Source organism: Oryctolagus cuniculus, chromosome 1 (assembly GCF_964237555.1).
Source record: "Oryctolagus cuniculus chromosome 1, mOryCun1.1, whole genome shotgun sequence".
NCBI lineage: Eukaryota > Metazoa > Chordata > Mammalia > Lagomorpha > Leporidae > Oryctolagus > Oryctolagus cuniculus.
Window position 1 is genome coordinate 182,058,458 of NC_091432.1, and position 14,910 is coordinate 182,073,367.

Consider the following 14,910-nt stretch of genomic DNA (forward strand, 5'->3'; position numbering starts at 1 on the left):
CAATCTAAAAAAATTTTTAAAAACATTCTACTTGAGACACCCACATCACATTTGGAATCCCTGGGTTTAAGTTCCAGCTCTGCTTCAAATTCCTGTTTCCTACCAATGTACGCCCTGGGAGGCAGAGCAGATAATAGCTCACACACTTGGTCCTTAACACCCATCTGAGAGACCAATATAGAGTTCTAAGCTACTACCTTCAGCCTGGCCCAGACCCAGCTGCTACTGGCTTTTGAGGCATAAATCAGTGGATGGAAGATCTTCCTCTTTCTCACTCTCTGCATTTCAAATGAAATGAAAATAAATAAAAAACTTTACAAAAAGAAGATGGCTTCATTTTCTCCCTTTTTCAAAAAGATTTATTTATTTAAAAAGCAAAGCAACAGAAAGAAAGGAAAGGGAGCAAGCCAGGGAGGAAGTGAGTTTGGTGGGGAGACAGCGAGGGAGAAAGATCTTCCATCCACTGATTCAATCCCCAAATGGCCTCAACAGCTAGGCACAGGTCAGACCCAAGCCAGGAGCCAGGAATTACATCTCGGTTTCCCACATGGGTGATGGACCCAAGTACTTGGCCACCATCTGCTGCCTTTCCAGGAGTATTAGGAGGACGGTGGATCAGAAGCACAGCAGCTGCCAGACTCAAACTGACATTCCAATATGGAATGTCAGCAATGTGTGCAAAGGCTTAACCAGGTATGCAGTAACATCATGCCCCCACCCACCCCAGTTACTCTTTAAAACAATTTCAGAATCTGAAAATACCAACTATATTGTAAATTTGAAACTATTTTGAATTAAAATATTTTAAAAACACAAAATAAGTCCTCTATTATTATTGTAAAAAGAAAATTAAATAAAAACACCAACTATAAATGACAAGAATAGCTTAATGAATACTCTATTGTGTATTTGGAAAAATTACATGGGACTGGCACCATGGCATAGCAGATTAAGCCACTGCCTGTAATGCCGGCATCCCATATGGGTGCCGGATGAGTCTTGGCTGTCTCATTTCCAATCCATCTCCCTGCTAATGGCCTGGGAAAGCAGTGGAGGATGGCACAAGTGCTTAGAACCTTTTACCCATGCAGGAGACCCAGAAGAGGTCCTGGCCCAGCCCCGACCATTGTGGCCACTTGGGGAGTAAACCAGCGGGTAGAAGACCCCTCCCCCTCTCTCTTTCTTTCTCCATCTCCCTCTAACGCTGCCTTTCAAATAAAAAAATAAAAAAATTTAAAAAAAAAAACCTGCTTTAAAAAATTTATAGAAACCAAAACATTTGAACTTTAGGCTCAGATGCAAAAATGACAAACATAATCTACAAATAGAATTTTTGAGGGCAGGCGCTGCGGCTCAATACGCTAATCCTCCGCCTAGCGGCGCCGGCACCCCGGGTTTTAGTCCTGGTCGGGGCGCCAGATTCTGTCCCGGTTGCCTCTCTTCCAGGCCAGCTCTCTGCTGTGGCCTGGAAGTGTAGTGGAAGATGGCCCAAGTGCTTGGGCCCGGCACCCCATGGGAGACCAGGAAAAGCACCTGGCTCCTGCCTTTGGATCAGCACGGTGCGCCGGCCGCAGCACACCAGCCGCGGCGGCCATTGGAGGGTGAACCAACGGCAAAGGAAGACCTTTCTCTCTGTCTCTCTCTCACTGTTCACTCTGCCTGTAAAAAAAAAAAAAAAAAAAAAAAAAGAATTTTTGGGTCATTTATTATATAGTAAACCAAGAGACTAACAAATATTATACTTTGTACTTTAAAAAGTAAGTGGGAAAAAGGAGTTAAAAGTAAGTATTTTGGTGCAAAAATTTCTTTAAAAATACATGCAATTTTTTCGTAATATGAATTTTTCATGAGCTTTCTAGAAATCCCTCCAAGATTTTTTCATTTATTTTTATTTTAGAGAAAAAAAGATCTCCCATCTGCTGATTCACTCCTTATATGCCAATGAGAGCTGTAGCTGGGCTAGGCCAAAGCTGGAAACTGGGAACTCAATCCAGGTCTTCCACATGAAATTACGGGAGCCATCGCCTGCTGCCTGCCAAGGTGCACATTTATAGAAAGCTAGATTTGGGCATAGAGCAAGGATTCTACCCAGGCACTTCAATATGAGACAGAGATCCCGTAGATAGCATCTTAGCAAAGTAAATTTTTCTTTTAATTTTATTTTTCCACAAATTTTCTGAAGAACACTCACATTCCACAAGAAATCAGTCAATATCACTTACTGTAGTACCATCTTTAATTAGGCTAAAAGGAGACAGACCAAGAAACTCCTTCCACTTCTTATGCCATTCTGCTTGCTTTTCAACAATAGATTGTCTTATAGTTGTGATATCTTCTTTTATTTTATACCTATGATGGCATAAAACATGAATTTATTCAAACATAAAACAAAAAAGCATTGAGTAAAGTTGAAGAAACAATGATAGAAGAGGAAGGAAATATAACTGAAAATGAATCCCAGAAGTGGATATTTAAAACGTAAAATACCTTTAAAACTGGAAAATAGTCATGCATCTTTCACTTCATTTGTTTTCAAAATACAATTTTTTTCCTGGCTCTGAACTTCAGTAAGAACTTTATTCCAACTCTCTGTTCATTCCTAAGGGCAGCCCATACCTCCCAGTCTTTCTGTTCAAATAAAAAACTTTCCAGGAATTCCATTTTATGATTAGACACAACAAAAGGAATGCCAGAAAAAAGGTGAAATTATTTCATAGAAAATTATCACTCAGGGCAAATAATTTACTCCAAACAGAAAGCTACATTAATTTTCCTCTTTACTTCATATGTTTCTCTTGGAGTTGATTAGATGTTTTTCAGTACTAGTAAAATTTTCACAAGTTTTTATCAAGCTTAATAGTTGTTAACTAGACAAAAATTTTGCAGAGAAAACCACCCTATACCTCCCATAGTAAAATAACAGAAGAACTTTCTAGTGTACCTCATATGCTTCAGATCTGATAATCTTTCCCTCTGAAATTTGGTCTCCTTTTCAAGGTAGTGAAGGTCTATTGTCAATCTTGCTTGGTCAGCCTGACAACGTTCATATTTCATTACTTTCAAGGCTTCATTTAATAACTGAATAACTGTTAACAGGTTCAATTTTCCAGACTCGTAAACATTTCCTATGTGGAACTAAAGATTCAGAAAGAAAAAAAGGGGAGAACTATAGGTCCTTAAGATAATACACTATTACATATATTTTTACCATTATATTAAAAAGTTATAAAGAGTGAAAGAAAAAAAACACTTCCCCCCAAACATGAAGCTATATAAGTCGATCCAGTGATAACCACTATGTAAGAATTAACATGCTATGTTAAATTCTTACACTATGCAAAAGACTGAAAATCAGAATAAAAAAATGCAAATAGATGGGAAAAAATAAAGACTGGAGAGAATGAACTGGTTTGGGGAAAATATCATTAATTAGTTTTTTATAATTTATTTATTTATTTCAGAGGTAGAGTTACAGCCAAAGGGAAAGACAGAGAGGTTTTCCATTGGCTGGTTCACTCCCCAAATGGCCACAACAGCCAGAGCTGGGCCGATCCGAAGCCAGAAGCCAGGAGCTTCTTCCAGGTCTCCCTCGTGGGTATAGAAGCCAAAGTACTTGGGCCATCTTCTACTGCTTTCCCAGGCCATTACAGAGAGCTGGATCAGAAAAGCAGTAGCCAGGGCATGAAATGGCACCCAACTGGGATGCCGGTGCTAAAGGTCGCAGCTTAGCCCACTACACCACAGCACCAGCCCCTTCATTTTTTAACAAATTTGTTAATTGATGACTCCTAAAGGCTGCATCTAAATTTGGCCCTGTTTATTTGCTCTGCATATCTTCAATGTTTTAAAATTTGTAGTCTAAGTTAAAATTTGATACCTGGGCCCCTGCCATTTATGTGGGAGATGGAGTTCCAGTCTCCTGGCTATTGAATCCATTTAGGGACTCAGCCAGCAGATAAAAGATCAATCTCTCTGTCTCTCTCTCTCTCCCCCTACTTCCCCAGCAGATGGAATCTCTCTCAATCTCTCTCCGTCTCTCTGTGTCTCTCACTCTGTAACTCTGCCTTTTAAATAAATAAAACAAATCTTTAAAAAAAATTGAGGTGTTGGGGTCAGCGCTGTGGCACAGAGGGTTAATGCCCTGGCCTGAAGCGCCAGCATCCCATATGGGCACTGGTTCAAGACCTAGCTCCTCCACTTCCAATCCAGCTCTCTGCTATGGCCTGGGAAAGCAGTGGAAGATGGCCCAAGGCCTTGTGGGAGACCCAGAAGAAGCTCCTGTCTCCTGGCTTCGGATCAGCACAGCTCCGGCTGTTGCAGCCAATTAGAGAGTGAATCATCAAATGGAAGATCTCGATCTCTCTCTCTCTCTCTCTCTGTCCCTCCTCTCTCAGTGTAACTGACTTTCAAATAAATAAAAACCCTTAAAAAAATTTTGAGGGGCAAGTGTAAAGGTGCAGCTAGGTAAGCCACTGTTTGCAACTCCTGCATCCAATATTAGAGAGCCTTTGAAGTCCTGGCTACTCCACTTCTGATCCTGTCTCCTACTAATGTTCCTGGGAGAGTAGCAAGTGATGGCCCAAGTACCTGGGTCCCTGCCACCAACATGGCTTCAGGCTGCTGTTGTAGGCATTTGCAGAGTACCCCAGGAGATAAACGTTCTCCCCTCTACCCCATTCCAGGCTACTTCCACACTCCCTCTTTCTCCCACTCCCTTTCTGTAAACTCTGCCTTTCAGATAAATAAATAAATATTTCAAAGAATTAAAACTTGAATTCATTGCCAATATTTAAAAAATCATATAATAGGGATCAGCACCGTAGCATAATAGGTTAAACCTCCATCTGTGGCACAAGCATCCCATATGGACATTATTCGAGTTCCAGCCGCTCCTCTTCCAATCCAGCTTTCTGCTAATGGCCGGGTAATGCAACAGAAGATGGCCCAGGGCTTGGGCTCCTGGCTTCAGACTGACCCAGCTCTGCCTACTGCAGCCATTTGGGGAGTGAACCATCAGATGGAAGACCTTTCTGTCTCTCCCTCTCTCTGTCTGTAACTGCCTCTCGAATAAAATAATATTAAAAACAAAATAGTCCTGGGGCCAGCACTGTGGCGTAGCAGGTAAAGCCGCAGCCTGCAGTGCCAGCATCCCATATGGACGCCGGTTCTAGTCTTGACTGCTCTACTTCCAATCCAGCTCTCTGCTATGGCCTGGGAAAGCAGCAGAAGACAGTCCAAGCCCTTGGACCCCTGCACCTGCATGGGAAACTCAGAAGAAGCTCTGGCTCCTGGCTTCAGATCAGCACAGCTCCAGCCATTGCAGCCAACTGGGGAGTGAACCAGCAGATAAAAGAACTCTCTCTCTCTCTCTCTGCCTCTCCTTCTCTCTAACTCTGACTCTCATGTAAATAAATAAATCTTAAAAAAAAAATAGTCCTATGCAGGGCAAAGTTTAAAAAGAGGCATACTACAGTAATTTTCTCCAAAGACATCATCAATTCCTATTTTCTCCCTATTGTAACACATAATTGATGTGCTTAATTTATTACATATATCATCTGCCAAGAGTCTGCAGATATGAGTTAGAGATCATGACATACATGTACCTGAATCTGAAGTGCCTATCAAGTTACCATAAAAGCTTTTCAGGATTACAACAGTATTTTATCTTTGTATCCCTTATACTATACCAATATGGTAGTCCCTTAATAAACTGTGCTTGCTAAGAAAACATAAGCTATCCAGATGGAAATATCTCATAATCAAGTAGAAATAATTATATGAAGTCTCAAAGTGCATAGACAGGAAATACCTATTTGGTGACATATTACCAATTTGGTAATAGGAGGCTTTTAAAGCTGTGGAATTGGTAAGAAAATATAGATTAATTCATAATAAGCAGACAAAAAAGAAGGCATTAAGAAACCAAGGAGAACACTTTCCTTTAAAGGTTAGAGAGAAAAAGGAACCAGATGGAAAAAAAATTGAGAACAGAAGTCTGAAAAACCACAGGAAAGCAAAGACACTGAAGTTATAATGCTAAAGGAAGAAAAGATTTTAAAAGAAATGCTTAGCAGCATCAAGGTGAAGAAAACCAGAAGACAGGGACTATTAAAAAGGACAGCAAACAATCAGGAGACCATTGTTCTCTGAGAATTTACAAAGAAATTGTACAGTATATCTTCCTATTAAGTAATCTCATATCCATTCCACTATATGATAATAGCACTCTACAAAGTATAAACAATAAAAGCTGACAGACGTAAGTATACATATACACCTTTGGCAGTATCCATCTTTATGAAGCTTTACCACACAGATTAACAAAAACAAGTTCTAGAAACAGCAGAAAAACATTGCAAGGAAAACAATATATAAATAAATTACATGAAGGAAGTTTTCTCAAAAGCCTCCTTAATATTAAATGCTTACCTGACACATTTGTTTCTCAATATTGTCGAGTAAGAGTGTTGGAATGTTAATAACAACATCAGTTCCATCTAAAGCATATTGGTTAACAAGACCAAGGACTGAACTAACAATTTCTCTCTCTTTTTCCAAACACACGAGTGTTTCATTCACTGAGGCCCACAAAGACCTAACCTTTGAATACAAACACAAATAAAATTAGTTCATATATAACCCTGCATGTGTATTTTTTTAAATTTATTTACTTGAATGTCAGTGTTGCAGAGAGAGAGGAGAGGCAGAGAAAGAGAGAGAGGTCTTCCATCTGCTGGTTTACTCCCCAATTGGCCACAATGGCCGGAGCTGCACCAATATGAAGCCAGGAGCCAGGAGCTTCTTCTGGGTCTCCCACAGGGGTGCAGGGGCCCAAGGACTTGGGCCATCCTTTACTGCTTTCCCAGGGCATAGCAGAGAGCTGGATCGGAAGTGGAGCAGCTGGGACTTGATCCAGCACCCATATAGGATGCTGGCACTACTGGTGGTAGCTTTACCCACTACACCACAGCACTGGCCTCCATGTTTTCATTTTAGAAAGTACACATGTAGGGGCTGGTGCTGTGGCGCAACAGGTTGAAGCCCTGGCCTGGAGCTCTGGCATCCCATATGGATCAGCACAGCTCCAGCCATTGCAGCCAATTGGGAGTGAACCATAGATGGAAGATCTCTGTCTCTTTCTACCTCTGCCTCTCTGTAACTCTGCCTTTCAAATCAATCAACCAACCTTTTTAAAAAAGCTATTTGCTCACTCCTAGTAACAAAGTATTCCTAAGACAATTACTAATAATACATATATTTTAATTGTTTAAAAGCACTGATATTAATTTCAACAGGACATGAAAGAATTTCCCAAGACAATCTAGCTCACTAGGATTTTCTAAGAAATCATGTAGAATATCACGATACCATTAGCACTTTCTATATTCTGAAAAGCTATCAATTTAATTGAGTTTAGGGAGAAATTTAAAATTTTTTCCAGAAGTAAAAAACTACACATCGACAGTCATTCACAGTCTACTTACATGTGACACACATGGCATATATTTAAAAAAAAAATTTTTTTTTTGAAAGGCAGAGTTATAGCGAGGGAAAGACAGAGAAATCTTCTCTCTGGGCAATAATTTTATTTTTTTTTTAAGATTTATTTATTTGAAACTCAGAATTACAGTGGGAGAAGGAGAGACAAAGAGAGAAAGAGCTTCCATTCCCTGCTTCCCTGGTTCACTCCTCAAATGGCCACAACAGCCAGGGCTGGCCAGGCTGAAGGCAAGAGTCAGGAAGTTCTTCCAAGTCTCCCATGTGGGTAGCAGGGCCTCAGACACTTGGGCCATCTTCCACTGCTTTTCCCAGGCCATTAGCAGGAGCTGAATTAGAAGGGGAACAGACAAGACATGAACCAGCATCCATATAAGATGCCGGCACTGCTGGCAGTGGCTTTACCCAAGGCACAATGCCAGTCCCAGTAAATACTTTTTTTAAAAAAAAAGAATTTTCATAAAATGATGTTGATCAAAGGGTATAAAGTTTCAACTAGATGAGTGGAATGAATTTTAATAATCAATTACACTAATGGTGACCACAGTTAATAATAATGAATTATATATTTTAAAATTACTAAAATATTTTTAGTATTCTTACCACAAAAAAAGTGGTAAATTGGTGAGGTGATGGAATTAGCTTGATCTAAATCTTCTATAATTGCATGCATGGATGGATCAAAGCACCACACTGTGTACCCCATAAACGTATTATACACAATTATTTGTCAATTAAAAATTGAAAATAGAGAAAAAATTAAAAAATTTGTGTTGTAGCGGATAAAGAGCCACCTGCAAGGCTGGCATGCCATATAGGAGCCAATTTATGTCCCGGCTGCTCCACTTCCAATGCAGCTAGCTCCTGGCTCACAGCCTAGAGCAAGCAGCAGAAAATGGCCCAAGTCCTTGGGCCCCTGCCACCAACACAGGTGTCCCAGATGAAGATTCTGGCTCCTGGTTTCAGTGTGACACAGCACCATTGTGGCCATTTGGGAAGTGAACTGGGGGACAGAAGATCTCTCTCTCCCTGTCTCTCCCTCTCTCTCTCTAACTCTGCCTTTCAAATAAATAAGTAAATTTTAGAAGGGGGGACACTGATTAAGTTACAATCAAGGGCTTTTTTTGATGGATGGAGGATTTTAAATCATACTGAAATTTTAAATCATACTTAAAATTGCTTTTGTAAATATTTAAACTTACAAATTACAAGCTAATTTTTTCTATTATATTCCAGCATATAAAAGAACCCTTGAGGTCGGTACCGCAGCTCACTAGGCTAATCCTCCACCTGCAGCACCGGCACTCCCGGTTCTAGTCCCGGTTGGGGCGCCGGGTTCTGTCCAGCTTGCTCCTCTTCCAGTCTAGCTCTCTGCTGTGGCCCAGGAGTGCAGTGGAGGATGGCCCAAGTCCTTGGGCCCTGCACCTGCATGGGAGACCAGGAGAAGCACCTGGCTCCTGGCTTCAGATCGGCACAGCGCACCAGCCATAGCGACCATTTAGGGGGTGAACCAACGGAAAGAAGACCTATCTCTGTCTTTCTCTCTCACTGTCTAACTCTGCCTGTCAAAAAAATTTTTTTTTAATTAGAATAAACTAAAAAAAAAAGCACTCTGATAGTTTTATATATCTCACTGGTAAAAACAGTGCTGCAAAAGGAGAACTTAAGAGTGTAACTGGGGGCTGGCGTTGTGGAGTAATGGGTGAAGCTGCCGCCTGTAGTGCCAGCATCCACATGGGCGCTTATTTGAGTCCCAGTTGCTCCATTCCCATCCAGCTCCCTTCCAAGTCCTTGGGCACCTAAACTCGCGTGGGAAACCCAGAAGAAAATTTTGGCTTCTGGCTTTGGATGGGTGCAGCTCTGCCCGTTGTGGCTATTTAGGGAATGAACCAGAGGATGAAAGACCTCCCTCTCTCTCTATTTCTTCCTCTGCCTCTCTACAATTCTGCCTTTCAAATAAATAAATCTTTAAAAAAAAAGAGTACAACTGATATGTCAAACACTATACATCATAAAAATAAGAAAGAATAAATTTGTCCCTTCAAATGTTGCCTCACCTTTTGAATTTTCTCTTCTATATTACTTTGGTCATCATAGGGTTCCATGCTAGTAAAAATTAATTGAGCTAATTAGTGATAAGAAAATCACAGGGTAATTTAACATCCAAAGAGCTAACTGGTCTACAAGTCCACTTACTAACAACTATTCCAATTAAAACCAAAAATAATTCATGCTAAAAGCAATAATAAAGCAATAATAAACACTTTATTAGATGAAGAACTGGACAGAGTCCAGAAATATGTTCTAGTTCTATCATCATCCAGTTATTAACATATTATTTTAAATTGTTTCTAGAACTCTCATTTCCTCACCTATAAAATGCAAAAGGTAAACTATCATCCAGAACAACTTTCAGCTCTAAATCACATACCTTTTTATTTGATTTTGTAGTTCTATACATTCTGATCTCAAATTTCGAACTTGCTTAACTGCTAATCTGCAAGAAAACATACAAAATGACAACTTTAATTTCTTTACAATTAACTAGATATTTCCCCTTTTCATTTCCCCTTTGGAGACACTGACAGCCAGCTAAAGGACTGTGGACTCGCTTTTAACATTCACATAACACACAGACTGCTATTGAGATGGATGAGAATTTCTAGCATAGTACACTGTCTGACCTTGAGAAGAATGGAGAAGGTCAATGAGACTACTCTGCTCCCTTATCCTTGTCTCACCTACCTATGAGGTAAATTTAAATGTTATCTAGGGGAGCTGGTTCATATGGGCACCGGTTCTAGTCCTGGCTGCTCCTCTTCCAATCCAGCTCTCTGCTATGGCCTGGGAAAGCAGTAGAGGATGTCCCAAGTCCTTGGGCCCTGCACCCACATGGGAGACCCGGAAGAAGCTCCTGGCTCCGTTGCAGCCATTTGGGGAATGAACCAACGGAAGGAAGACTTTTCTGTCTCTACCTCTCTCTATCTGTAACTCTACCTCTCAAATAAATTAAAAAAAAAAAAAAATCTTTAAAAAAACAAATGTTATCTAGGGGTCGGCACCATGACATAACAGGTAAACCCACCACCTGTGATGCCAGCATCCCATAGATGCCAGTTCATGTCCTATCTGCTACACTTCTAATCCAGCGCCCTGCTGATGGCCTGGATGCTTGGGATGACCCAAGTGCTTGGGCACGCAACACCTACCTGGGAGACCAAGAAGCAGCTCCTGGCTCCTGGCATTGGCCTCCCCAGCACTGGGGAGTAAACCAGAGATGGAAAATCTCTCTCGCATTCTCTCTCTCTCTCTTTCCCTCCAAAGTAACTCTTTCAAAATAAATAAACATCTTTAAAAATAAATGCTATCTAATGCAATCGATCAGACATTTCAGTTCTGAGATAGTTTCGAAGGATTCCCTAGCTTTTGTAATAGATAACAAAGTATTTTAAAGTTATCTTACTGGGGCCGGTGCTGTGGTGTAGCAGGTAAAGCTGCTGCCTGCAGTACCAGCATCCAGTATGGGCGCCAGTTCAAGACCCAGCTGTTCCACTTCCAATCCAGCTCTCTGCTATGGCCTGGGAAAGCAACTGAAGACGGCCCAAGTGCTTAGGTTCCTGCACCCAGTGAGACCTGGAAGAAGCTCCTGGCTACTGGCTTCAGATCAGCCTAGCTCCCGGCCATTACAGCAATTTGGGGAGTGAACTAGAAGATGGAAGACCTCTCTCTGCCTCTGCCTCTCTGTAACTCTGCCTTTCAAATAAATGAATAAATAAATCTTCAAAAAGTTACCTTACTGCAGTTGTTTCTAACTGCAAAAAAATAAAGACCCAACCTATTCTTTGAGAATAAGGGCCTTGTCTGTCTTAATACCATTGTACCCATGCCTAAACAATATCTGCCCCCATACAGTTCAAAAGAAAGTTTCTTGAATAGGTGAATCTAAATCAAATAGGAGCAGGCAACTGGCAATTGGCACAGCAGTTAAGATACTGCTTTAGACATCTGTATCCTTTGTTTGAGTCTCAGCTCCTCTGCTTCCAGTCTACCTTCCTGCTGAGGCACATCCTGGGAGGCATCAGAAGATGGCCTGAATACTAAGGTCCCTGTCACGTGGAACCTGGATCGAGTTCTGGCCTCCTGGCTTCAGCCTGGCCCAACTCTGGCTATTGCAGACATCTAGGAAGCAAGCTGGCAGATGGAAGACACCTCTCTATCTCTTTTTCTGCCTTTCAAATAATAAAAATAAATTTAAAAATCTAAAAATAAATACAAATTAGTAATGAAATGGTTAAAAATATTATAGACTACTTAAAGAATTACATAATTAATGAAATATCTACTCAACAAAATATTAAACAGACTTTTAAGTAATGTACTATGCTAAGACAGAAAATTTACAGAATGAAATATCAGGACAAAAAAGGATGTAATAAAGAAAAGACGCAAGACATAAAGAACACAGCAATTCTAACTTAATTCTTTATTTCCATGTAAAGAAATAAAACATTAGAAAACTTAAGATTTATTTATTTGAAATGCAGAGTGACAGAGAGATAGGGAGAGACAAAGACAGGGAGAGAGAGAGAAAGAGAGAGAGAGAGAGGGAGCGAGGGAGCAAGGGAGCGAGGGAAAGAGGGAGAGAGAGAGAGAATCTTCCATCTACTAGATCACTCCCCAAATGCCCCAAACAGCTAACGTTGGGCCAGCCCAAAGCCAGGAACTAGGAAACCTAAACCAGCCTTCCACAAGGAATTTAGCACTTGCCCCATCACCTATTTCCTCCCATGGATCATTAGGAGAAGGCAGGATAAGAAACAGAGGAAGGATTCATATGGGATGCAGGCATCCCAAGTGACAATTCAATCTGCTACACCACAAAATTCTCCCTGAAAACTGAATTTTTTTGTACTAAAATGATCTTTTCTTATTCTCAATGTCCCCTTTACAATACATTTGGTTTCAGAAATGAGGCCGGCACTGGAGTGTAGCAAGTAAAGCCATCGCCTGCAGTGCCAGCATCTCAAATGGGCGCCATTTCAAGCCCGGCTGTTCCACTTCCAACCCAGCTTTCTGCAATGGCTTGGGAAAGCAGTAGAGGATGGCCCAAGTCCTTGGGCTCTTGCACCCACGTGGGAGACCCGGAGGAAGCTCCAGACTCCTGGCTTCAGATAGGCCCAGCTGTGGCCGTTGAGGCCATTTGGGGAGTAAACCAAGGGATGGAAGACCTCTTTCTCCCTGCTTCTGCCTCTCTGTAACTCTGCCTTTCAAATAAATAAATAGTGGCCGGTGCTACAGAGTAGTAGGTAAAGCTGCCACGTACAACACAAGCATCCATATGGACACTGGTTCAAGTCCTGGCTACTCCACTTCCAAGCCAGTTCTCTGCTATGTCCTAGGAAAGCAGTGGAAGATGGCCTAAGTCCTTGGGGCCCTGCACCCACATGGGAGACCTAGAGGAGGCTCTTGGCCCCTGGCTTTGGATCAGCACAGCTCCAGCCATTGAGGCCATCTAGGGAATGAACCAGCAGATGGAAGACCTCTCTCTCTCTCTCTTTCCTTGCTTCTGCCTCTCTGTAACTCTGCCTTTCTAATAAATAAATAAATCTTTTAAAAATAAATAAATCAATCTTAACAAAAAAAAGTTTCAGAAGTTACCTGGCTTTAAAATCGAAAGACAATAGGCAGTGTTTTGAAGTAGGTATAATTTCTTCTGAAGTTATATGGCTAGCATGTGATTAAAAAGAAATATTTTCTAACTATTGAAGTATCACTTACTGTGCATTTTCCTGATATTTTTGAGTAACAAAATCTTCTCTTTGCAAAATTTGTAAAAATCTGTTACGTGCTACATGGCATCTGGCAATGCATTTGTGCAAATCTTGAGGCTTTAGGTTAAATGTCTGTACAAAATACGATGAATCTAAATGGAAGACAAATAAGATCTTAGAAGGCAAATTTAAAAGGTTAAACATAACAAAATGTTGAATTTTAATTAACATCATATAATTAAGAACTCCTTGGGGCCAGCACTGTGGTGCACTAGGTTTATCCTCCACCTGCAGCACCAGCATCCCATATGGGCGCTGGTTCTAGTCCTGTTTGCTCCTCTCCCAATCCAGCTCCCTGCTATGGCCTGGGAAAGCAACAGAAGATGGCCCAAGTGCTTGGGTCCCTGCACCCACACGGAAACCAGGAAGAAGCACCTGGCTCCTGGCTTCGCATCAGCACAGCTCCATCTGTTGCAGCCATTTGAGGAGTGAACCAACAGAATGAAGACCTGTCTCTCTGTCTCTTCCTCTCACTGTCTGTAACTCTACCTCTCAAATAAATAAATAAAATCTTTTAAAGAAATTTTTAAAAAAAAGAACTCCTTAAAAGCTAGATATACTACATACATAAAAAGATATAACTGATGTGAATAAAGGATGACCTTTTAAGCCTGCTTTGTGGCACAGCAGATTAAGGTACTGCCTGTGATGTCAATATCCCATATCCAGCACTCCACTACTGTGCCAGAGAAGCCAGCAGAGCATGGACCCCCGCCACCCACATGTAAGACCTGGATAGATGGTTCCTGGCTTTGGCTTGTCACAACCCCTGCCAATGTAACCATTTAAGGAGTCAACCAGTAGGTAGAAGATCTCTTCTCTCTTTCTTTCCATAACTGCCTTTCAAATAAATAAATAAATATATATTTTTAAAAAAGATGATCTTCTATAAAATGCATTTATATAAATGATTTGCTTGGTAGAAGGAAATATGCTACAAATAGCATTATTTTAAGTCTTGACTTGTAAAATCAAATTTGTGGTTTTGTATGAACTAGTAAATAAATCCACTTTCTCTAAAACAGAAATTTCTAACACATTGCCATTAACAAACAAAAAATTGAGAAAATATTCAACACAACATTTAAAATAATGTATTAGAGGCCAGCCATAATCACTAGATCTAAAATATAAAATAGAATGAGCAGTACAATTACATCTTAAAAATATATTTCTAAATTAAAAATGGAAAAAGCATTTAAGAAAGAACTAGTTGTTTTGTGAGTCCAACAAAGTGGTATGATTTTTACATTTTAAAGACTGTAAAAACAAACAAACAAAAAGGGAATATGCAACATAGACCCTCCTATGTTGTCCACAAGGCTAACATATTTACTATTTTGCCTTATATAAAAAGTGTTTCTCCATTTATATTAAAACATATACAGGGCGGCTCACTAGGCTAATCCTCCGCCTTGCGGCGCCGGCACTCTGGGTTCTAGTCCCGGCTGGGGTGCCGGATTCTGTCCCGGTTGCCCCTCTTCCAGGCCAGCTCTCTGCTGTGGCCCAGGAGTGCAGTGGAGGATGGCCCAAGTCCTTGAGCCCTGCACCGCATGGGAGACCAGGATAAGTACCTGGC

The 14,910-nt window shown here is 40.9% G+C and overlaps 1 protein-coding gene across 4 annotated transcripts in view; it reads right to left on the bottom strand.

Moving 5' to 3' along the window:
• HAUS6 (HAUS augmin like complex subunit 6) overlaps positions 1-14,910 on the bottom strand; it is a 53,175-nt gene that overhangs the window by 28,839 nt on the left and 9,426 nt on the right. For all 4 annotated transcript variants that reach the window (XM_002707973.5, XM_008254372.4, XM_070052752.1 and 1 more), the window contains 6 exons: positions 13,279-13,423; positions 9,932-9,997; positions 9,558-9,606; positions 6,433-6,603; positions 2,942-3,135; positions 2,223-2,349 (listed from right to left, as the gene is read on the bottom strand). In XM_002707973.5, the coding sequence (XP_002708019.2) occupies positions 2,223-2,349; positions 2,942-3,135; positions 6,433-6,603; positions 9,558-9,606; positions 9,932-9,997; positions 13,279-13,423 (752 nt within the window). The remainder of the gene's footprint in view (positions 1-2,222; positions 2,350-2,941; positions 3,136-6,432; positions 6,604-9,557; positions 9,607-9,931; positions 9,998-13,278; positions 13,424-14,910) is intronic.